The 23,904-nt window shown below is 38.5% G+C and overlaps 1 protein-coding gene across 3 annotated transcripts in view; it reads left to right on the plus strand.

The window, feature by feature from the left end:
• Positions 1–23,904, plus strand: part of met (MET proto-oncogene, receptor tyrosine kinase) — a 103,051-nt gene that overhangs the window by 34,807 nt on the left and 44,340 nt on the right. For all 3 annotated transcript variants that reach the window (XM_038280476.1, XM_038280477.1, XM_038280479.1), the window contains 5 exons: positions 11,802–12,005; positions 17,949–18,077; positions 18,315–18,485; positions 22,322–22,479; positions 22,987–23,101. In XM_038280476.1, the coding sequence (XP_038136404.1) occupies positions 11,802–12,005; positions 17,949–18,077; positions 18,315–18,485; positions 22,322–22,479; positions 22,987–23,101 (777 nt within the window). The remainder of the gene's footprint in view (positions 1–11,801; positions 12,006–17,948; positions 18,078–18,314; positions 18,486–22,321; positions 22,480–22,986; positions 23,102–23,904) is intronic.

A 23,904-nucleotide genomic window follows, 5' to 3' on the forward strand; every position in this document is an offset into this window, starting at 1 on the left:
GGATAAGGACAAGAAGAAAAAAAAGGAAGAACAATGAAGGGTGGCAGGTGAAAAAGTGCATTGATGAAGTCTGAGGGACAAGATTCAATTCAGGGTTGGAGGCCTTTGTAATAACTTTTCTATTTTGATAAAACAATGAGATTATAGTTTTAGTATCCCCTCTGAACAAGAGTATATCCGTTTGGTCAGAAATAGTCCCGCTCAGGAAGTGACTTGTTAGAAAAGCTTTGGACATAATTGTAGTGTCATCGCTAAAAAACAAATCACGCTTCAAAACATTATTTTTAAATGGCGAGAAATTTTTAGGTGTAATTCCCTTGTTAGGAGCTTAAAATAAAGACTGCATTTACTGGCAGAAATAGCTCACTTACAGATCTCTGAGGATCGGTCATCGTGGTGGGAAGCTTCGGAGGTTTTGGTAGACAAAAATACTTCATCAGCGTGCAGTGTGACTTAATTAAAGCTCAGTTAAGCTTTAGAGGTTACCGTATTTTCACGACTATAAGGCGCACTTAAACGTCTTTTTTTCCCCTCAAAATGTGCGGTGCGCCCTATGGTGCGGTGCGCCCTATGTGTGTTGTAACTGCGACTTTTGAGACCACCTCATTGAGGAGATGATGAAAGAGTGGCTGAATGTAAGGAGACCAGGTGTTTTTTTTCCACTCATCACCATCGCTGTTAATATGTAACTCCATGCGTGCCCATCTCACAGCTGATGTGAAAAACATGGGGAAACAAATTAACCCTGTGCTCGCTGTTCAACCGCTCGACATCGGTGTGAACCGGACCCAGCAGGTGCAGCAGAAGCAGCGAGTTTACATGCAAAGTCAATGGTTGACGCGCGTATAGGTGCAGCAAAAGGTCCCGCAGCGCGTTTTGAGCAGCAGGTGCAGCGCGTCGGGAAGCGTTTAAGCATCTGACGCACCGCCAACGCGCTGCTGCTGCTCGAGATGGAAAAATTGAAGTTTTGCTGCTGGACGCGCCGCATCAACCAATCAGAGAAGCTGATCTGGGAGCTGACAGCGAGACAGACACAGCGCTCTGATGACATATGATATTAAATGAAAAAGGCTGGATGGATGAGGAGATGATGAAAGCGTGGCTGTGCCCATCTCACAGCCGATGTGAAAAAAAAGGTGAATCAAATGGACTCTGTGCTCGCCGTTATCCCGGGGGTCTGACAAAGGAACTTTAACCGCTCGACATCGGTGTGAAGCGGCCGTTCAAAGTAAGGCTGCGGGCGGCGTGGGAGCGGTGGATGACCGACGGAGACCACAGTTTCAGGATAAGTGGAAGGCAGCGCCGGGCAAGTTACGCCACAGTTTGCGGATGGATTGTAGATGGACTAACGTGTCTGCTGGCTCTGTTGTTCAAGCTTTTGCAAAAGCCAGCATTATTTCTGAGGAGCTGCGCTGCACGGAAAGTGACTCTGACAGCGAAGAAGGGGAAATTGGCATGTCTGATTTAGCGCAGCTGTTTAATTCAGAAACAGAGGATGATGACTTTGATGGGTTCGATTAATACTTAGTAATAAATACATGAATAAAGCACAAACATACTCAGTTTTGCTCACGCTCTGTCTTTCTACCTGAAAACTTAATTCAACAGCAGCCTCTAGGCCGGGTCTCCTCCTCTTCACCGCGGAGGCTGGCAGGTGTTTTTTCATCTAAATAATCTAAATCTTGCAGCTATATTTGCTGTGATCAGTGGGAATAAAGTAGTTTTAATATGTTTTTAAGTGAGAAAGTCCACCTGAAAACTTAATAATTGCAGTCAGTTCATCCAGATTATCTATTTCTGTCAGAGGCGCTCAGACCCCCACATACCAGCGGTGCACCGACAGTAGAAATCCTTTCATCAGCATCCTCTAGGCTGGGCAGCCTCCGGGTTCACGCGGCTGCTGGCAGGTGTTTTTCATCTAAATAATTTAAAAGGCAGGCACTAGGATGCCGGTAATAAAAGCGAACATATTCCGTCGGCAGGTTTCAGGATTTTAAGTTAATTTAGGAGTGACCACAGCGCTGTGTCATCTGCGATGTGTCTGTCTCACGGCCAGCTGCCAGGTTTGATTAATACTTTGTTATAAATACATGAATAAAGCACAATCATACTCAGTTTTGCCCCCGCTGTATTTTTAAATACGCAGTAGAGGTATTTAAAGGTAGTAGAGGACATGTACCTGTATATAAAAAACGCGCCCTATAGTCCGGTGCGCCTTATGTGTGTGTTAAATACAGAAATGGCACACATAACTGAGAGTGCGCCTTTTAGTACGGTGCGCCTTATGGTCGTGAAAATATGGTAATTAAATCCAATTTAAATCTTCGATCTGAAAGACAATTGGATTGTATGAGGTCGTGACACTTAGGCTACGTTCACACCGCAGCCTGAAGTGACCCAAATCCGATTTTTTTTTTTTTTTGCCAACATGTGACATGGATCTGATTTTTTTCCTAACAGTCTGAACAACACAGATCTTATTTTTTTCTATCCGACCCAGGCCACTTGGCTATGTGGTTCTGAATCCAATACGAATCTGATCTTTTCAAATGCAACCTGTGTCTGAACGGCTAGGCCGTATTCATCCGACCTGAACACCATTAGTAACCAACAAAGGTCACTCTTCTGCTTCTTGCTGCACAGAAGCGGCAAGAAAAACAAACACTATGGCGGATGATGATGCGGAGGACAGTATTATTTTTAACCATCTTGTAAGATTGAGGTTTTAAGGTTTGGTAAGATCGCTAGATGAGCTCCAGCACTACATCCATCTTGACTTCCGGAAACACGAAGAACGCTGGCTTGTGACGTCATTGTGTCCTCTACTGCGCATGCGGGACACTTAAGCTGTATGAATGCAGTTCACACAGGAGATCACATACAAGTCACATATATTTGGAAATGTGAACGTCAACGCAAAAAAATTGGATTTCACAAAAAAATCGGAATTGAGCATTAAGGCCTGCACAGCCTTAGATCTTGTTAAAATGTGTAATGCTGGTCATACTGCACGTTTCTCTACAGCTGTGCTTGCATAGTTCATACCAAGGTAGACCCTAGCTCTATTTTGGTCTGACATACACAACAAATATGTCAGCAGTCAGACAGGAAGAGAGACATGGCAGCAAAGTTGCAAAATTTGGAAAAATTAAGTCCAGCCTAAGTTGTGAGGTAAACTTTGCCCTGTTTGGAAACACTGTGTGTGTATAGCAAGAGAGTGACTGGGACAAAAAAAATCAATAAAACAATGTAGTCAACAGTACTTAACCAACAACTGGAGCTCAGGAGGATAGAAAACAGATAAAGTGATATAGTGATCCTCTTTCAGCTTCAAATATACTATTAGGGAAGATGCTGGACAAGTCTGACTCATTTTATTCCCTTTCTTATGAGATTTAAAAATCTCAAATTTCTGTTTTACAGATTGATTTTTATGTTACAAGCTTTTCATTTCTGAAAGCAGGCTTTCCTCTGGAGTAAGGAGTGAAGATGCATTTTTTTATCCTGCATGGATGTAAGCAAAAACATTTTTGTTTTGATTGAAGTGAAGAAAATGTGATTTGTCATGCGCAACTTTAGGAATGCATGTCATAGTATTCAATTTAATCTTAAAAAGAGAAATTCAGAAAAAATAAATTCAAAAGCAGAAAATAAGTAGAAGCAAATTACAATTTAAAGCTTGGAAAAGAAGATATATGCAGCAAAGTTACTCAAAACCATTTTTGGGTTATAAAACTTTATAGTTTTATTTATCTTTGCTTTCAAAAATAGTGGAACAAAATTCACAGTTGTGTGGCTGCATTTTTCATTAAACATAGCTTAAATACCAATACCAATTTACCACTGGCACCACTGCTGCTCTTACTTTCCACATCTTTTCTAGCTTCTCTTTCAGCCCTTGGTATTTCTCAAGCTTCTTGTGTTCTTTCTTCTTGATGTTGCTGTCACTTGGGATTGCCACATCTATCACTACTGCCTTCTTCTGCGATCAACACGATGTCTGGTTGGTTAGCAATCACTTGTTTGTCAGTCTGGATCTTGAAGTCCCATAGGATCTTGGCTCGGTCATTCTCAACTACCTTAGGAGGTGTCTTCCATTTTGACCTTGGGACTTCCAGCCCACACTCATGGCAGATGTTCCTGTACACTATGACAGCTACCTGGTTGTGGCGTTCCATGTATGCACTTCCTGCCTGCATTTTACACCCTGCTGTTATGTGCTGTATTGTTTCAGAGGCATCTTTGCACAGTCTGCATCAGGGGTCCTGCCTGGTGTGGTAAACCCCGGCCTCTATTGATCTTGTACTGAGTGCCTGTTCTTGTGCTGCCATGATTAGTGCTTCTGTCCTGTCCTTCAGTCCAGCCTTTTCCAGTCCATATATAGTCCATATATATATATATACAGTGGGGTAAAAAAGTATTTAGTCAGCCACCAATAGTGCAAGTTCTCCCACTTAAAAAGATGAGAAAGGCCGGTAATTTTCATCATAGATATACCTCAACTATGAAAGACAAAATGAGAAAAAAAAATTCAGAAAATCACATTGTCTGATTTTTAAATAATTTATTTGCAAAATATGGTGGAAAATAAGTATTTGGTCAATAACAAAAGTTCATCTCAATACTTTGTTATATACCCTTTGTTGGCAATGACAGAAATCAAACGTTTTCTGTAAGTCTTCACAAGGTTTTCACACACTGTTGCTGGTATTTTGGCCCATTCCTCCATGCAGATCTCCTCTAGAGCAATGATCTTCTGGGGCTGTCACTGGACAACACGGACTTTCAACTCCCTCCAAAGATTTTCTATGGGGTTGAGATCTGGAGACTGGCTAGGCCACTCCAGGACCTTGAAATGCTTCTTACGAAGCCACTCCTTCGTTACCCGGGCGGTGTGTTTGGGATCATTGTCATGCTGAAAGACCCAGCCATGTTTCATCTTCAATGCCCTTGCTAATGGAAGGAGGTTTTCACTCAAAATTTGACGATACATGGCCCCATTCATTCTTTCCTTCACACGGATCAGTCGTCCTGGTCCCTTAGCAGAAAAACAGCCCCAAAGCATGATGTTTCCACCCCCATGCTTCACTGTAGGTATGGTGTTCTTTGGATGCAACTCAGCATTCTCTCTCCTCCAAACACGACGAGTAGAGTTTTTACCAAAAAGTTCTATTTTGGTTTCATCTGACCATATGATATTCTCCCAGTCATCGTCTGGATCATCCAAATGCTCTCTAGCAAAGTTAAGACGGGCCTTGACATGTACTGGCTTAAGCAGGGGGACATGTCTGGCACTGCAGGATTTGAGTCCCTGGCGGCGTAGTGTGTTACTGATGGTAGCCTTTGTTACTTTGGTCCCAGCTCTCTGCAGGTCATTCACTAGGTCCCCCCGTGTGGTTCTGGGATTTTTACTCACCGTTCTTGTGATCATTTTGACCCCACGGGGTGAGATCTTGCGTGGAGCCCCAGATCGAGGAAGATTATCAGTGGTCTTGTATGTTTTCCATTTTCTAATAATTGATCCCACAGTTGATTTCTTCACACCAAGCTGTTTACCTATTGCAGATTCAGACTTCCCAGCCTGGTGCAGGTCTATAATTTTGTTTCGGGTGTCCTTTGACAGCTCTCTAGTTTTGGCCATGGTGGAGTTTAGAGTGTGACTGTTTGAGGTTGTGGACAGGTGTCTTTTATACTGATAACGGGTTCAAACAAGTTCCATTAATGAAGGTAACGAGTGGAGGACAGAGGAGCCTCTTACAGAAGAAGTTACAGGTCTGTGAGAGCCAGAAATCTTGCTTGTTTGTAACTGACCAAATACTTATTTTCCACCATATTTTGCAAATAAATTCTTTAAAAATCAGACAATGTGATTTTCTGGATATTTTTCTCTCTTTTTGTCTCTCATAGTTGAGGTATATCTATGATGAAAATTACCGGCCTCTCTCATCTTTTTAAGTGGGAGAACTTGCACTATTGGTGGCTGACTAAATACTTTTTTACCCCACTGTATATATATGTATATGTATATATGTATATATATATATATATAGTTTTCCTAACCCGAAACAGTAAAATGCGGGATGATCCAATTTGTGGGGCACCAGGACAGAGGTGAAAAATGCAGCACAGTCCTGCACAGATCTGTATTTGTTCACCCGGTACGTAGTAGGAGCCTCTCAATACGCACTGCAGCCAGTGTGACAGAAAAACCCTCAAAAACTTCTGATTTCTCTTCACTTAAATCCAGGCTCACTCTTTTTTTCTGTGAGCTTTAAAACAGAATCCTTCAAGCCTGACCATAACTGTATTTCCCCATTTATTCCCTTGCAATCAAATCTGATATGTTTTAGAGATTTGAACATAACATCTTCATAATCATAAAAATAATCTCCCGAGGATATTCTGTGGCATAAAAAGATTATTTCCAGATAAATTTAGTCTTGCATGAATTAAGCCTTAAAAAGTTCAGCTCACAATAGACGCATCCATAGGATCTAGGATCATATTTCATGGATTTTCCTACAAAAATAGAGAGGTAAGTGCACAGGTCTGGCTAACTCTTTTATGGAACCTTTTGTGCTCTTGTTAGATAATCAGTGATCCCGTTGAATGTAGACAGGGCCATTGTAATGTTTTCAGTTTTGTCTAAATCTGTTGGAAAAACTCCCTTTGCCTCACTTTTCATGCACAGAGCAAAGACCTCAGAGCTGTGACAGAACGTGGTCTCAGCAACTGAGAGTATTTTGGCCAGAGTTTTCAGAGCAGGGACATCTTCAGTCCCCAAACTTTGCACTGTGGAGGTATATTGATATTGATAGCTATTATAAGACATAAATCTGTCATCTAAAAATGAACCCGCTCAGTCCTGATCTTCTTGGGTTTCTAAAAAATGATGAAAAACAAGACAAATCCCTTTTTGCACATACATCTTCATAATACAAGTCTTTGTAGTAAAAGATGTCTTTGTCTTTGGGTCTCTTACTGAGGCTTGCAAAATAAAGCTGTAGTCTTCTAAACCTTGAGGGCAACTACAAGGCATCATTAGCGCCAGGCTTTGTCCTCCCCTATTTGTCAGCGCTCCTAAATCCCCAACAATTGGTTCTCCACAGCAAACATGCAAACACACATTAACACATGACACCCCCTACATGTTTTTCCATGGGCCACCTGTGCATTAGGACATGCACACCTTCACATCACGGTAATTAGCAACATACTCAGGTTGCAGAAGGTCATGCATTTCACCATACAGGTGGAGTACCGTGATATGTGCTCCAACTTTTCTGCAATGACCCCACATGCTCCCCTTAAGAAGCACGTGTGCATTTCAAATTGTTTTCCACTCCCTAAAATATGCATTTTCACACACCCCAACAACAGCTAGAGCCCCCCACTGCCTTGACTGCAACATTGGACAAACAATCCACAGGTCAAAGGTCTGTTATTCCACTGAGACAGCCAGCTGAGTGTCCTGCAAACGAGACAGACTGTTTTCAGGCATGTGTGCAAGTCTGCTAACTTGGAGCTAAGCCCCAGCAACATGGTGTGTATTTTCATACATTAGGGGTACTGCCTTTGCCCTATTTTTGCACCGCAGATACAGTTTGTATATCCAAAAGCACTTTCACCAGTAACCCTGTCCGTGGTTTCTCATTTAGGCATTAGAATGTTTATTCACACAGGATCCACGGGCCACAGGGAGAGTAAGAAAATGACATTAAGCTACAGGGATCACCTTTCACCTCTCCTTTGACTCTCCCAAGCAGTGCCGTTGGGTTTGGGAGCTTCACAACATCGAAATCCAATCGCAGAGCTGTTGTTTTGGGGTCAATGGCTGATGGTTTGGTATGGGGCCAAGACGTGTACAGTATCTCACAAAGGTGCCTCAGGGCTCTATGTCTCAAAGACTGCTTTACAAACTAGCCTAGAATATGTAGAACATCAGAAGCACTTGCAAAACAGCCTATATCTCCCAAAACAAAAATGTATTATAACAGCTGGAGAGTAGTAGGAGAAGATTGGTCTGTATGTTTTCCAGCAGCGTAAGACTATATCAGCATAACAAGAAACACATAAGGATAGGCTAAGTAACTCTAACACCTAAAAGATCTGCCTCCTGTTCTATTCTTTGCAACTTTGAGAGTATATCTGCTACCCGAGAACAGCATACTCCTAATGGGCCATAGCCATCAGATCTCTAATATATTGTGGGGCATCTTAATTAAGGATTTACTTGTGAGTAGGAGAAGATAAGATTATTTCTGGATGGACCTGTATGCCAATAAAAAAAATCTAAAAATAAAGAAATATGGGATTCTGTTTTAAAACCAAACATAGCAAGGTGCTGTCAACACCATATGTCACCACACAGATGTTGCGTTCCCCACAGCTTTTTGTTGATATGGGTTAATGTGTTATGGCTCTCTTCTTTCCACGATGACTACAATTGCGAAACGTATTACTGTGTAAAGAATATCCTGCATGAGTTGTGGATCTTTGCCGTTCAGTTACCATTGATCTCTGAACTGCTTTCCCTGCTTGGTCAGCCAGATAGGTCATTCTGCAATGGTATTCTGCAATTGGTTTCCGGAATAGGTTCGAAGTTGTATTATATTTTATGTTTTTTTTTTACCTTGATTAAACCTAAACCACCACTTTATAATCTTGTTAAATCGTTTTTCTCTGTGGTATGTGGCGGTTGGACGGTGTTAAAAAATGCAGCAAAGGATAACAGCAGAGCACCTTCAAACAAAGCTTGTCCAAACAACTTTGCACTGTCCAATTTCATCATCTTGATCCACAGGAATAGATTGACAAAGGCAGAGTAATGCATCCTAAAGGTGTTTCCAGCTTGTCTTCTCATCAGTCTCCTCTGCTTCAACAAACAGACCAAAGTCCTGTTTGTTTGCTCTGAAAATAAATAGCCAAGGGCCTACTTTGATTGCACATGACATAATCTTTGCAGTTATGACGTGTCCATTTGACGTGCTTTGCAGAACAATCAGACATGTTTTGGCAGCTTCTTATGGTTTTAATAAATACTGAGACTTTGCTTCTTTCTCCAATAAGTACAAATATGTGGTATGATGTATTAGTTTAAACAGAAAATCCTGAAAGAGATTTATATCGTAAATCTTAAATGCCCTAATAGCACATCCCAGGTTATCCACTAAATTTGCCTTTCTTTCCTACGTGTCTTTTCTGTTATCCAGCTTTTAATGTGTTTCATTCACAGACTGTCACTCTTTATCTTATTTGAACCATTTTTTTTTTACCCCCAGATTATTCAAGGCAGATAAGCTGGCCTTTATGCTACACAGCTGTGCAGCATGAGTGTTTTAAAAAGTTCTGCCAAATCTTCTATTTTTCTGGGGGTCGGCCTGTAGATTCTCTATAAAACAGAAGCCACTGATTTCCAACATATTTATGGTATTCTCAACATGGTTTGTCACTAGGGGTGTCAGAAAAAAATCGATTCTTTCAGCTAACGATATTTCATTGATGACATTTGTATATATTTAAAACGGATCTTAAAATTATTTATAGGCAAACATCTATTTCCTTATTACACACTTTGCAAATTTAGAATAGTAAGCCAACAGCTACAAGTAGCATAAGTGTACCTGTCCATCTTTTTTAACATGCAGCTTCTATGACAAATGTAGGGGGGTCATAATTGTTGGGTAATAACTAGTTGCATTTACAGTATTCAGTTACATTTGCTTGACTATGTTTTTTAGAAAAAAAAAATATTTATGGAAGTATTTTTACAGCATTGTGCATTTTTACTTTTACATAAGTAAAAATATAATAAAGTAGTACTACTTTTATTTGAGTAAAATTTCTGCTCTCTCCATCCATTGTTAATTAGCTTCACTTAGCAAAAACAAGCTTGCTTTAAATGTGCATCATTTAGAGACACACTATCTTCTTTTTTGTTCTCAAGGCTTATTGGTTGAACTTTATTTTCCATTTGCTGAGTTCATACAGTATCAGTTAGGGGTTGAGTGAAACTATAATAAATGTTATACTGTAATTTAACCTATTCTACATACTGTAACTATTGTTTTTTTTGTTATAACTCAAAAAATATTAAATTAGTTGTTATGATCATGGGTAGCAAGTAGATCAGTTACTCAGTACTTGAGTAGCCTTTTTACCAACTAGTTCTTTAATCTTACTAGAGCAATTTCTTGAAAGGCTACTTTTACTCGAGTAAAAATATGATGAACTACTGCTACTTTTACTTACTGTACATACAGTTGGTACTCTACCCAACTCTTTTATTAGGTTTGTCACAGGCAAATCGTAAAACAGTGAATCTGTGTCTAATTGGTGTCTCACACAAAGAAAGAGAATTGAAGATGAAATTTGAATCTAAGAACTGATGCAAATACATTTTCAAAAGCAACAAAAAATCATTACTGAACCATTTAATTCCATTTATGTTATAATTAAATTCCTTTTCAAAGTAATGCATTTCACTTGAAATTCCATATATATAGATTTGTCTCAGTTTTTATGGGACAAGTTTCTGCCCATATTATCCTTTCTAGAGGTCCTGATTATCTTAACTAGGTGAAGTCACAAAATAGAGTGAAAAAACTTTTCAGATTTATTACGACTCCATTGTTCTCTTCATCTTCAAAGCTTGTCTGCTTGCACAAACGGTGAAGGTTAAGGAAGGTTCACACAGTCATGTAATGAAGCTATGACCTCATTAGAAGCAGGAAGATGCTGGTTTATAGAGTTATGACGTCCAGTTTAGAGTGTTGTGGCTGAACGTTATTTTTTTCTAGCTTCAACTCCCAGTAAGAAAACCTTTTTAGTGAGTTGCCAAGATCGTTCATTCAACGTGCGCTCCCTCCCCCGTTACTTGTGACTCCAGTGAAGAGGTCATCCAGTGGAGCTGAGTAAACAGCAGAAAGCTGCGGCTTGGTCAAGCGTCCAGGTCAAGGATCTTAAGAGCCACAAGAGATTTGCCACCCCCTGGGTCATTAATAATTAATGAAACCTGAGGCTAGGATAGAATGCCATGACTAACCATGTAAAGCAAAGGCAGTAAAACAAGATTGACCAGGAAGAGAAGGGGGTAGAGAAAGGAAGGAAGGGAGATGGAGTGGATATTGATAAGGCTCTGGATCAAACCCTGGCCACAAACTGTGCTCTCACTGTATGCTCCAGAGGCCCCAGACATAACAATGTGCACAAGCCAGTGATATTCTGATCTGTGGAGAGAGAGAGAGAGATGTTGGTCCTTATTCTTTAAATCTGACAAGCAGTGGCTCAGTAAGGGAAACAAAAACTTGGGTTTCAAAGTTGGAGAGGGGGGGGAACAGTCAGTGGAATGAAAAGCAGCATGAGAGTCTAGCTTTTCCCATGAAATCTTGCTGTCCTCAGCCCCACTGTCCAACAAAACATATTCTTGCCCTAGAGGTACTATCATGGTGAGACCTCCATTACGAGCTCGGTCTGATGAAAGAGTAGCTAAGGGGAGGCTTAGCAGTTTTGGCTTTTAACCCTCCCCCTACTGGGTCAGATATGAAAACAGATAGTTCTACATGATATTATATAGCAAGTGGTTTTAAAGAGAGTCTGTTTGAACATTGGAATGTGATCCCAGTCTGCTTCTCAGCGGTTTTCTAATTATCTCTAATGATCAGCACCTTATTGTCCTAACTGTAGACTCTATTCTTATAAAAACTCACAGATATTTAACAAACATATTAATGTTGAATACGCACTTGGAGCCGCTACAGAAAGCAGTTGGATTTTTTCTAAAGCCTTTGATGTCTTTGCAGACTTCCTCAGATGACTGCGACCCCCACGAAGGAATCCATGAGGGGAAAGAGGGCAAGTACCGCCTGCAGGTGACCCAGTTTGTCCAGAGGTTGGAGTACTGGCATAAAGACCTGAAAAACACCTTGGTCACTTCAATTACAGTAGTTCTAGTCAATGGTCGCACTGTAGCATATCTTGGGACAGCAGATGGACGACACATACAGGTTAGTAGGTCAATACAAGGCTCTTGTAAGGTTGTTTGATTGGAAAAAGCCTGTGCAGGCAGCTGTGATTATAATTTTCTTTTCTTTATTTAAACAACTAAAGGTTTTACAAAACAAAATGATTACATAATAATTAAAGTCTGGTTATTTTCTAAGCTCAGGTTTGACAGAATTTTTTTTAATTTAATTAGTCATATTTTAAGGCAATTCTTAAAGCAAAAACATTAACATTGTCCATCTGTTTCTTTTTTATTATTAATTTACTAGCTGATATACAAGTTAATATACTACATAGTAATAAGTAATATCAAAATACTGGTAATACCTTTTCCACTGTCTATTGCCGGCAAGTGGTGGAGCTTCCTCGACTTGAATGATGCTTTTTTCAAAACCGTCACAGAAGTTTAAATAAAAGGCCTTGAAATCAACATTGAATTAGCTGCTCTAGACACTCTGATTGGTTTTGCAGCTTTAATAACAACATAAATATGCAAAACAGAGGTATGGCCTGAAGGACTCCAAGACTAGTTTTACTTCATTTCAGGTTTTGTGGTCTTTCCTGCCGTAAATATTTCAGACCAGATGGAGCAACCATTGTTATATGCATGGCTTTGTTGTCATAGTTAAAGTCCACTTGAAAAAAGTACAAAAAAGTCAGTTTTTGGTCTGAACCAAATCAACAGATTCTTCCGTGAGAATACAACCTAAAATATCTCTGTTCAACATGGAGCTATTTTTATTCAAGTCTATGTAGTCTAAGTAGTTTAGATTTTGAAGTAATTTTTTCATTGTGTAACTAAAACGCTGTCATGCAACCAATTTAAGTAGTAGATTTTTCTAAAATGCTTGGTCTGTCAAAACAACACTTCTGACTTCCAATTAAGGGTTTAAGGGTTTAAAAAAACAGAAGCAGGGTGTGAATCTGAAACCTTACAAATCTGTTCTTCGTTGTAAGAACTCCAAATTATTACCCAGAAAATCCTAAGGTTTCAACATCTGGATAGTACTTTGTAAACAGATTTTACTTTGACAAGACATTGTGGCCTTTTGGGATCTTATGTAAGGAGCAAATATTGAGATCTGACATGGGATTACTTTTCATAAATAGGTAAATTGAACATTTATTATTCATCAGCTGTGTGTAGCTTTTTCATAACTCGGAGGATAGCTTTGCAGGGTAACTATTTTTCCAGGTTTTAGTTATTATACAGCTCAAAAGTGGTGTTTTGTTTTCAAGTGAATGCAAGTGGTGTGTTGCGCATTTTTGATTACGTTTTATCAGATCACAGTGAAGAATCCTCTATATAACACCATGTTTTCAATTTTTTTCTACTTACCCCCCTGTTTCTATTGCAGAACAGCACATCGGGTTCATGTGGACTGTTTCAAATGGAATGAAGGCCACCTAAAGTAAAAAAGCCAAATTACATCACGTGTTTTTGAAACTCAAGAAATAAAAGACATGTATGAAATAAGTAAAATAGATATGGAGAAAAAAAAAGCCTTGACAGCTGCAAGGCATGGCAGGGAGGGTGTAAAGGCAGCGGCAGCGGGGTGCGAGGGGGGCCTACAAGCTGAACGGCACGTTAATGGTGAACGGCGGGCTTCTCTAACATATTTCCTCGCACGGCATTTTGCGGTCCCTGTGCAGCTGTTGCTGTGTTTATCCTTTACAGTCAAATAGCACTCCACTCCTCTCACAGTTGGGCTTTCTCTACCCAATTCCTCACCACCACCATTAGCGTACACAAAACTGGTCCCAGTTGCAACAGCTGACTTTCTAAGCTCTAACGAAAGGTGGAATGTAAATTTCCCTAATTTAACCTTTTGGGTAGCAGCAAAGTTCTAACCCAACATACCCACCAGAGCTGGAATTGTGTCACACAAGCACTATTTAGGTATCACTTCATATAAGAGCAAATCTAAAGTCTTGCATTGTAGAATCTACTTAAAAAGCTGTGACAATAAAAACAAATCGGGACGAGTTAGTTGTAGGGAAGACATCGTCACTCACTGTAAAATTAAAATGCAGCTCAAACTTAAATAAATTGCTTCAGTTGGTAACAAGTACTTGAATCAATTTTATCCAACTTCCTTTATTAAGTTGAATACATGTAGTAAAACAACGACTGCTAACACAACAAATCAAAATTTTTTCTAACTTTTAAGACTCAACCACACTTCCAGCTTTTGATGAATCTGTATATAAACAATCCATATGTTCTTAAAGTTATAGGTAGGGCTACTAGCTTAAATTCTCTTCACTGGCTTACTTTGATCCACAATAGAATTGAAAGCCCTTCTTCTCTCATACAAAGCCCTAAATAATCAAACTCTGTCTTATATCAGGGATCAGATTTATCCTTATGTTCCTAGGTTATGTGATATTGTTTAAATTTATATCCCAGTAACTCCCTCTGGCCGCATACAAAATTTATCTGAAAGATGCCATACTGCTGGCGTATAACTTGTTTGCTTTTGTGTCTAATGTTGGTCGGTTGATTGATTAGTTCTTACCTTGATGCCGTATCCCTGTAATGTTCTGAAACAAGCTTCTTGGGATGATTCACTGTAAATTAGAATGACTGCTTACCGTTTATTCAGGTAATATTGGTTGTTTTTTTAACAACTCCGAGCTATCGCTGTACTGAGGCACTGCCGGACAGACAGGCTTAATTAAGTCACTACCTCAGTTGTCGCCATCTGGCTTTCTGATTGCCCTGTGGTACTCCTTGTAGAACCTGGTGCTAGAATTCTATGTAGACTCTAAAATGACTATCAGAACACTGTTGGGATGGATGCTGGGTGTATTTAACTCTAATCTATCATAATAAAATGTTTTTAGGTCTTGTTTATATAGGCATATAATGTGACTAAGCACCTTTTACTAGTAAACTCTTACTTCCAAGTCGCTAAGATGCTTCATTGCATCCAGAAGGACACTTACAAACTAGAGTGACTGCAGTATTCTATTCACTGCTCTCCTGTGGTATGTATGTTCACCGTATGACCCCCCAGCCACCTGCCGTCTCCATCTAAAGCTATGCAGAAGAAAATCTATGAGACATTCTGCTCTACACCATCGACGTTCATTTCATTGTTAGGACCTGTCAACTCTTCATGTGTTTCAGTTTCCTTGTCATTCCCAGCGGACATAGCAAGATGGAACATAGGGTAGGGGCAGTGAAAGAAAAGGAACGTTGTTTCCCCCCCTGTAGACTGACTCAGGAAGTGTTCCCTCAACTTCAGTCAGCCCACTGTGGGAATAACACAGCGCCAGTGTTTATAGGCCAAACTTCCCCCCCAGCCTCCTTAATACAATAAGCTGTAATTTACACCACTATTACCTCTAGAGAGATGGCTGTTGTGTGGCCTCGTCCCCTGCGGAAAGCCACCTATTATCCCCGCTGTCACAAAGCTAACGTTGATCATGAGGTTCAAGCAGTGAGGGGAATGATGCTGGAAACAATGGATTTTTGAGCAGAGGAGGCAGAGGGTCAAAGCTGTGGGTGAGACAACTGAGAAAAAGTACATGTAGGCCTTACTATGTTGAGTAGGTCAGGTTTTTACTGGATGCCCTGACGCAGAGTAGGTTAGAGGCAGAGGATGCAACAGTTATCGGTTTCACAGCCTCCAGTAACCCCTGACACAAGTTACAACTTTAGTTTGTGTGTGTGCAAGTGAATGTGGGTGTGTGTATAATTCAGAAAGGGCTTACATTATTGGTGTAACCACATACCCCTTTATTAGCCCTGTGTGGTTTTGGTTGCTTCAAGGCCAAAAACAGCAGCATAACCACAAGTCATACATTTTGCACCAGGTAGTTTCATTGTATGCCTGTGGGGGTGTAAACTTATGCTATGAAAACTTAGGTTGATGTTTAACTCCTGTTAACAGCAGGTTACTTTCACTTGTTTGAAACTCACTGATTACTAAATATTAACTTCAGCAAAAGAAAAACAAAAACCTGGGTTAGTGCAAACTTTTTAATTGATCCATAAACACTTTAAGTGATTCATGTGTAGATTTTTGTATGTCTTAATGAAGGGTGAGTAAAGAAAGTGACCAGTTTTTTTACCTCAGCTGTTCATCTAATGTAGCTTATATTCAAAGTTTCTGACTAAGTCACTATCTATTAAGCAAGATGCATTTTGAATGCATAGTTAACATGTATCACTAAGTTATAAAGCATTTACTGATTAATCTATTCACTCTTTATTAGCCATCTGTTAGGGTAGTCCTATTATAAAGTGGTGTACAACATTTTTTGTGTTTCTTTGTATTTCTATATATTAGCCCAAATCAAAGCTGTCTAGGAATTGTAAAGAAGGAGAAAGATTTTGTATTTTATACAATCTAAGGAGACAGGTTTTCATTCAGTCATCTTGTTAAAAAAACATTTAGGTGCACTTAGATTGGATCATAAGTCAAACATTTTATTTCACCTATAACACACAAGCAAAACACTTGAAGAAAAACAAGAACAAACTGTCTTAGAGGAGAATTAAAAAATATCAAAATTCAGGTGGAGTTTCTGACTGTTTCATAATTTTGTGCTGTGTTCGCCTTTTAGGTCAAGAAGTCCAGTTATGACCTTCACATTTCCTGCTGTCTAGAGACACACTTATGAACTTCTTTCACCCATCACTTCCCTTACCATTCTTCCACTAAGGCTAGATTTTGGAATTATATGGTTGATGGTCAGCCGTTCATACTGCGTACATTTTAGGAAATCCTCAGGTCCCTGGAAATAAGTTAATTAGAAAAAAAGCTATCAGGTCTTAGGAAAAATTTCTGTTTTACAGCTTTAAGAATTAACCTATTGGGTCTCAGGTGTCATTAACGACATTTCTCTTTTTTAAATTCTCTGAAATCTTAATCAACCAGCAGATGTTAAAAATAGTTGCTCACCCAAAAACATCTGCAAAGTTAATTTTGGGTCATAGAAAATGTAAATATCCGTTCAGTTGGGTAAAAAATGTATTGATTTTAAAAAAGGGCTTGTTTCCTGAAACATGACACCAAACAACTCTTTTCCCTAAGATCTGATAGACCTTATAACTTATTTCCCAAGACCTGAAGATCACCTCAAATGTAGGTTTACAAAACATAGTATGACAAATAGTCTTTTACACAATTCCCAGCAAACTTTATTGGACAAAGCGTAGGTCTTACCCAGACAGGGAGGACATTTTGTGGATCACTTTTCTGCTCCATGTCAAGGTGTGCTGGCACAGCGTGACAATAACCTCCTGATGTCCTCTGGCGTGTTCAGTTGTTCTATTGAACAGACTGCATATGATACGTCCCACTTCTATTAATCCTGGCTTTTATCAGCATAGCTCTGCAGCAATGAAAAGGTGGTGAGTGAATAAAATCCCATCATCTGACCTTCCTTTTGGCTCAAATACACTGAGAATAGAAAAGACAAAGACAGTTTAAAACGTAAAAAAAACGCTTAATTTCCTGACTTCCCTTCTGAACAAAAATAATTTCAGTTCTAGGCTTTCTGTCATTAATGAAGATTTCGAGAGACACAGTAAATAAGGATATAATTAATTAATAAGTTAGTTATTAGTTTGTCTAGAATCATTGAGGCCCTGCTTGTTTGTAGAGTTTACTTTGTTTTTCTTCCCTATGGAACATCCTGTGTTTCTCCCCCTGTACAGGGATTCTTGATCACCTTGAAACAAGTACTGTTTCAAGTGTTAATAATAATAATAATAATAATACACAACTAATAACCACCTCAGATGTTTTTCTTAGCTGTTCAAGAAATTTCTTATCAACCTCTACCTTTGTTTACATCGTTTGCATTAACAGGGGACAAAGCCTTTAACCAAAACTAAGTTTGGCTGATAATTGAATAAGAAATAAGTGCTAAAAATAATAAAATAGAGAAATCAGAAGCAGAGGCATCAGAAAATGTTCATTTTCTTCCAGGTGTTGTTCTCCAGATATGCCTCTCCCCATGTAAACATCGCCCTCGACTCCAATCCTGTCACTGCCAGTGTGGTGCTGCCAAGGACCCCCCAGTCAGAGGGGGCAGTGCTGATGGCCACAGGGAACAAGGTAGGCGGGGGTCACAGATTAATGAGAGTTAGTGTTTTTTATAGTTTGCTTTGTAGAGTTAGAATAAAGATACAATGGTCGTCATTGAATGTAATCTAATGTATGTTTTCATATTTAGGGTTTTATTCAAACCCTTTAGCAGAAAAAAATGAAGAGACTTTAATTTGCATTCCTGTCATAAAGCTTTTTGTCCGGATTTTTTCGATTTTTTTGTTTTACGTTCTGTTTCCCTCCTAGATCACCAAGATCCCTCTGATTGGCCCAGGCTGTGGTCAGCTGACTACCTGTACGTCCTGCCTGCTGTCATCCAGAGTGACCCAATGCGGCTGGTGTGATGGCCGCTGCACCAGAAGGAACCAGTGCTCATCCTCCTGGGTTCAGGATAACTGCACGCCAGTCATTACTAAGGTATGTAAAGCCCTTTGTGGTTTTGATCAAGAGCACCAGCTTTGAGCTTCTGTGTGGGACATATGGCTGACTTATCCTTAGATGTCATGGATAGCAAGCCTTGTCCCTCTCACACTGCACTCTCAAACCTTCACCTCCATGAACAAACATGCATTCACTTCAACACACAAAAGACAAAACAAGGATGTGTGAAAATACTTATCGTAATATTCTTGAAAATTTTTTTACCTGCCCGGGGACAATTTAAATCACAGACGCAAATAGATAAAGTTTGTGCCTATTTTCAAAAATCCTGTTCTTTGGGGGTGTTTTGGATGGTTGTTTTTTTGTTTGTACCTGCCAATAGCAATTCTAACTTAGTTTGACTTTGGTATCAATATTTTAAACCTTCCTGTTGGAGATGGTAACATATTCAGATTCTAGGTATGGGTTTTTTCAGTTACGCTCAAAACAAAAAACAAAGCTGATTTTAATACAAAATAAATAGATAAACATGATGAAAAAGGAAACCTCAGGATCTTGTATTTGGTCTCAGCACCGTTAGCAAGGCTGGTATTGCCAAACCTAAATCTCTGAAATAGATCCTATCGTTGCCTGTGCACATTCTCAGTCATAGCCACAAAACAGGCCTAAATCAGAGGTGACTGGACTTTTGCTCAGTTTTTATAAAAACATTTCAACACTATACACAAAAATATTAGGTTCATGACGTAATAATTCAATTCAATTCAGTTTATTTATATAGCGCCAAATTCACAACACATGTCATCTCAAGGCACTTCACAGTTCAACCAGATCATAAAGTCAAATTGATACAAAGTTCTCCATCTAAGGAAAACCAGTTGATTGCATCGACTCATTGACTCAATACAATCCCTCACACTAAGCATGCTTGTAGCGACAGTGGAGAGGAAAAACTCCCTTTAAACAGGAAGAAACCTCCAGCAGAACCAGGCTCAGTGTGAGCGGCCATCTGCCGAGGCAGTATTAATTGTTTTTCGAAGATAAAGTCTTTGATTTATATTTAGATTTCTACAAAGCTTTTGACTTTAATCAAATCCTTTATTGAAAATCCTTATTATATCTAATATATATTATTTCTTTGAGCTGCAGAGAAAGAGACTGTTTTTTCTTAAGAATAGCCAAGATATTGAGCCATTGAATGTGTTTGGTTATCCTCTGATCATAACTCAGCTCTGGATTATATTTAGATTTCTAAAAATATGAATGTCAGACTGCAAAAAAATATCTCAAAATAAGTCAACATTTCTTAAATTAAGTGTATTTACACTTAATTTTAGTAGGTAAATAAGATGATTTTCCAGTGAAATTAGTATTTTTACTATTAAAATAAGATACTTAGATAATATGGGCTTGAAATTAGACAAAGCAACAGTTTTTTCCTATTTTAAATGGAAATTGTCATGTTCCATTGGTAAAGTGTCTCACTTATCTTTATTTAAGTGTGCTTATTTAAGAAAAAAATACTTATCTACATTTAAATTTTTTCCAGTTCAATACATGATTATCAGTAAAGCACCTTATATGGGATTCCAGTGAGAGAAGAAATATTTAGGCGGGACCATAACAAAGGATTATTAGGCAAAAGGAGATCTGAATATTTTGCCATAAAGGCAATTTATTAAATCTTTTATTCATGGCTACAAAGAGATATGTCTATTTTGGATGAATTTGGATCACCAGAGTGGAGGCAACATTTGAGACAATATAGAAACTAAATGAAGCTGAGATGTGAAACTCAAATTTGCCTCATGAGCTATAGAAGAGCAAACTTTGACTTGTAAAATGTTTCTTTTGCAAGTCTGGTTGCCCCTGAGGTAAACATGTTTCACAGTTTCTTAGTTCATTTTTTCTGAATGGTGCAGGGTTTTATTTTTAAACAACCAGGTAGTATAGCTGAATGTGTTCGAAATGTCATCAGGACAAATAAAGTTGGCTCCATTCAGTTCAGCCTTCCTGTTGATGACTCAAATCTGCACTCTCTCTCACCTGTTGTGACTATTATAGCCTCATATACAGACTGCTTATTAAACAGTGCTTCTGATTTGAATTTATCTTTTTTTGATTAAGTCTTTTCTCCTAACTTGGACACATTTTCAAACCTTTATCTTATGCAATGGAGAGCATTACCCAAGTTGAAGTGGTTTAAGTTTTTGACTGTAATGCAGGGCATGGGGGGTTTGAATCCAGGATGCATTAGGACCGGTATCCAACATAGAAACTTCACCTAGTCTGTGAGCGAGTTCTAGTGACACGCTGACCTTTAGATAAAGGACACAAACGGCTTATGTAAAGGGGAATAAAAGCAAGCCAAATTGTAAGCCAGAGGCTGCAGCTCTGACAGCTGTTGCACATATTTTATGGTGAAATCCAGTGACATCTGGGGACTGTGAGCTACTTCACTGTTCTTGTTGGCTGCAGAATAATTACTTCGACTCTGATGTATCTCCAGCCAAACACTGTAAAAAATGACTTGGGTTGCATTGGAACTGGCTTCTCTATAACAAGCACAATTTCACAAAATAAGAATTTGAAAGAATTTTGTATATATATTTATTGAAGGACTAGAAAGTGTTAGAAAAAGATTTATAGGTGTCAACTATATTCTAACAAAGAAAACAATATCATGTTTGATTGATGCTCTATGTCTTTCTGTTATTTCTTTCTAAACATAAAAAATTATCTGTTTCTAATTGTTGTTCAAATAGCTTTCATTTTCAAAATGAAATAAATAGGGTTTCGACAGTTTTATTGCATGTTGGAATAGATTCAAAGGTAAAAAGAGAATTTAAAATTTTAAAAGATGAAAGGACGTTGATGTGGAAATATTTATGCATTAAAAAAAAAGAATTGTATTAAAGTCCCAAACAAGTTTCATTGCAAGTACAAACATGTTTATGTAAATTCTAGAATAACTTTGCTGTTTTCTCAGATTTTGTTTCTTAATTTTTTTTTGTTCATATTTGATTTTACTAACTTTTTCTATTTTTTTAGAGAAATTTTATTTTTAAATTGTCCTTTTTTTATTTATCTTTTATTTATATTTATTGATATATATTTATTTATCGTTTTGTGATAACAAACTTTTACTTTTATTTTTTACCCTTTACTTTACTTAACTTTTAAAACATAAAGTCTGTGTCATGACTTTATCTACAGTCAATCACCAGAGTCTACAGTCTGAGGAAAAAAACAACAAGTTGCTCTCAAAACCTTCTTTTGATTAAGACTTTTTCGGGATCACATTTTTACAAAACATGTTGTTTGAAGTATAATGGAACAAAATTCACTCCATATATTTCAGTCAATAGCGACTTGACACCTGATTTGAACTTAGCCAATAAAGACAAGAGACTAGACTTAAAACCAGGGAAATTACTTGAGAGCATCTGTCTCTGTGTTCTCCTGCAAGCTTAATTAAAGGTAGACAATTTAGAAAAATAGAAGAGAATGAAATAAAACAAAAGAGAACAGAATATAATAAAATTTACCACAACAGAATAAAATAGAATATAACATAATAGAATAGAATAGAACAGAATAGAATAGATTAGAATAAAATAGATTGAAATAGATTAGAACACAACAGAATAGAACAAAATAGAATAGAATAGAATAGAATAAAACAAAACAGAATAGAATAAGTGATTCTAAATGTCTGAACATCATGTGACGTTTTAGTGCGTCTTTAATTGAATTTAAGTGCTTTTTAGATCAGATCTAATATAATGATTCAGGCGGCCTTCAGCTAAAAGTTCACTTTGTGTGTAAGATGCAGGCATTTAAAGCTCGGTTCTCCTCTTTATTCACTTTAGGTGTTCCCATCATCAGGACCAATCAGAGGCTCGACAACAGTAACGATTTGTGGACACAACTTTGGCTTCGATAAGACAGAGAACTTTAAAACCTCGATGGTGAACGTGGAGGTGGCTGGAGCCACCTGTAAGCTGGCTCGACAGGACCGTATCAACAGGTGTGTGTTTGCGTGTGTGTCAGGCTTTTTAGGTCGGCTAAATGCAGGTTTTTCTGCCATTCTGTGAAGAGAGTACTAAGCACCTTAAGATACCCCTAAGAGGTTTTCAGAGAAAACGGGACCTGCATGTTGGTGCCTTGTAGGAGAGCATTTATAGCAAGAATGATTGTGTGGAAGAAGGAATGTAAAAAATCACACAGACACCCCCCCACCCAACACATGACCACCTTAAGTGAAAAATTGCTGGGGGAAAAAAACACTGAATGCAAGCTTTTCCCTCTCCCAAATCCACTGGGACCTCGTCCCATTCAAGAGCTGCTTTTTTGCTCCAAACAACGTTATTATAGGAGAATAAAAAAATAAAAACAGCCCTCACAATCTGGGCTAAAGATTGAGTCTTTGTGCATTCCTGCTGGATACTGCATGATCATTAAATTAGGCTAAATGCTGGGTGCTGTGGTAAGAAATAATGGTTGGTTTGTGTTTTGTTTGGGGGGTCGGTTGCAGATGGACTGAGATCCAGTGTTCCCCAGTGTTCAGTGGGAACTTTACGCCATCCGGACATTTAGTGAAGGTTACCAGTGGCCACAAGGTATCCAAACTGGAAGGCTTCAAGTTTGTGGTAAGTTATCTGTTTCCGTCTTTCCCCCAGAGAAGAATTTTTGTTGGATTCTTTTACGTTTTCCATATTTTATAACCTTTCTAGACATTTTTTTTCATTTAAGCGAAACTTCAAAGTACTTCTTAGGTTTTACACATGAGAGACTAAATCAAAGGAAGAAAAGGTTGCAAAATGGAAGGAAAGTTACAGGAGGTTCCTACAAATAAAAACCTGTCAAGTGTGGCCTGCATTAGCATCTAACCCCTTTATTCTGACGCTCTTCAATAAAACCCACTAAAACCTGTGGACAAGGAGGCTGGTCAGTTTATGCAAAAATGGATGCATGCAAACATGGAAAAGATTGCAGACTGGGGTGGAGATTTCCCTGCAGGTCTAAATGTGCAGACGGAGCTACAATTGGACAGTATCAATCAGAAACTGACTGCAACTTAAACTTGAAATAGAATATTTTATCATATTTACTTATTGTGGATATGATTAGGTTGTTTGGAAGGATTTTTATTGTTACTGTTGCAAGCAAAGACTATGTTTTGTAAATTGATATAAAAAAAATTAAATGCAAGGTAACAAAAAATATTTTAGGAAGTCACTTTGCTGCACTTTGCTGTTCTCTTTGCTAAGATCCAGCAGACCAATAGAAATACATCTTTGATCCTCTCTCCAGACGAAAGTCCGCCACCAGAAATGAAGAGAAGGGGATCTGTAAAAGGCAATCTGAAAACAATGAAATTCATAAAACTTAATCTTTAAAAGAGAAATAAGAAAAAATAACTATAAAAAAAAATTTGAGAAAAACATTTATA

This window comes from Cyprinodon tularosa, unplaced genomic scaffold, assembly GCF_016077235.1.
Source record: "Cyprinodon tularosa strain WSP-4 unplaced genomic scaffold, ASM1607723v1 ctg160, whole genome shotgun sequence".
Classification (NCBI taxonomy): Eukaryota; Metazoa; Chordata; class Actinopteri; order Cyprinodontiformes; family Cyprinodontidae; genus Cyprinodon; species Cyprinodon tularosa.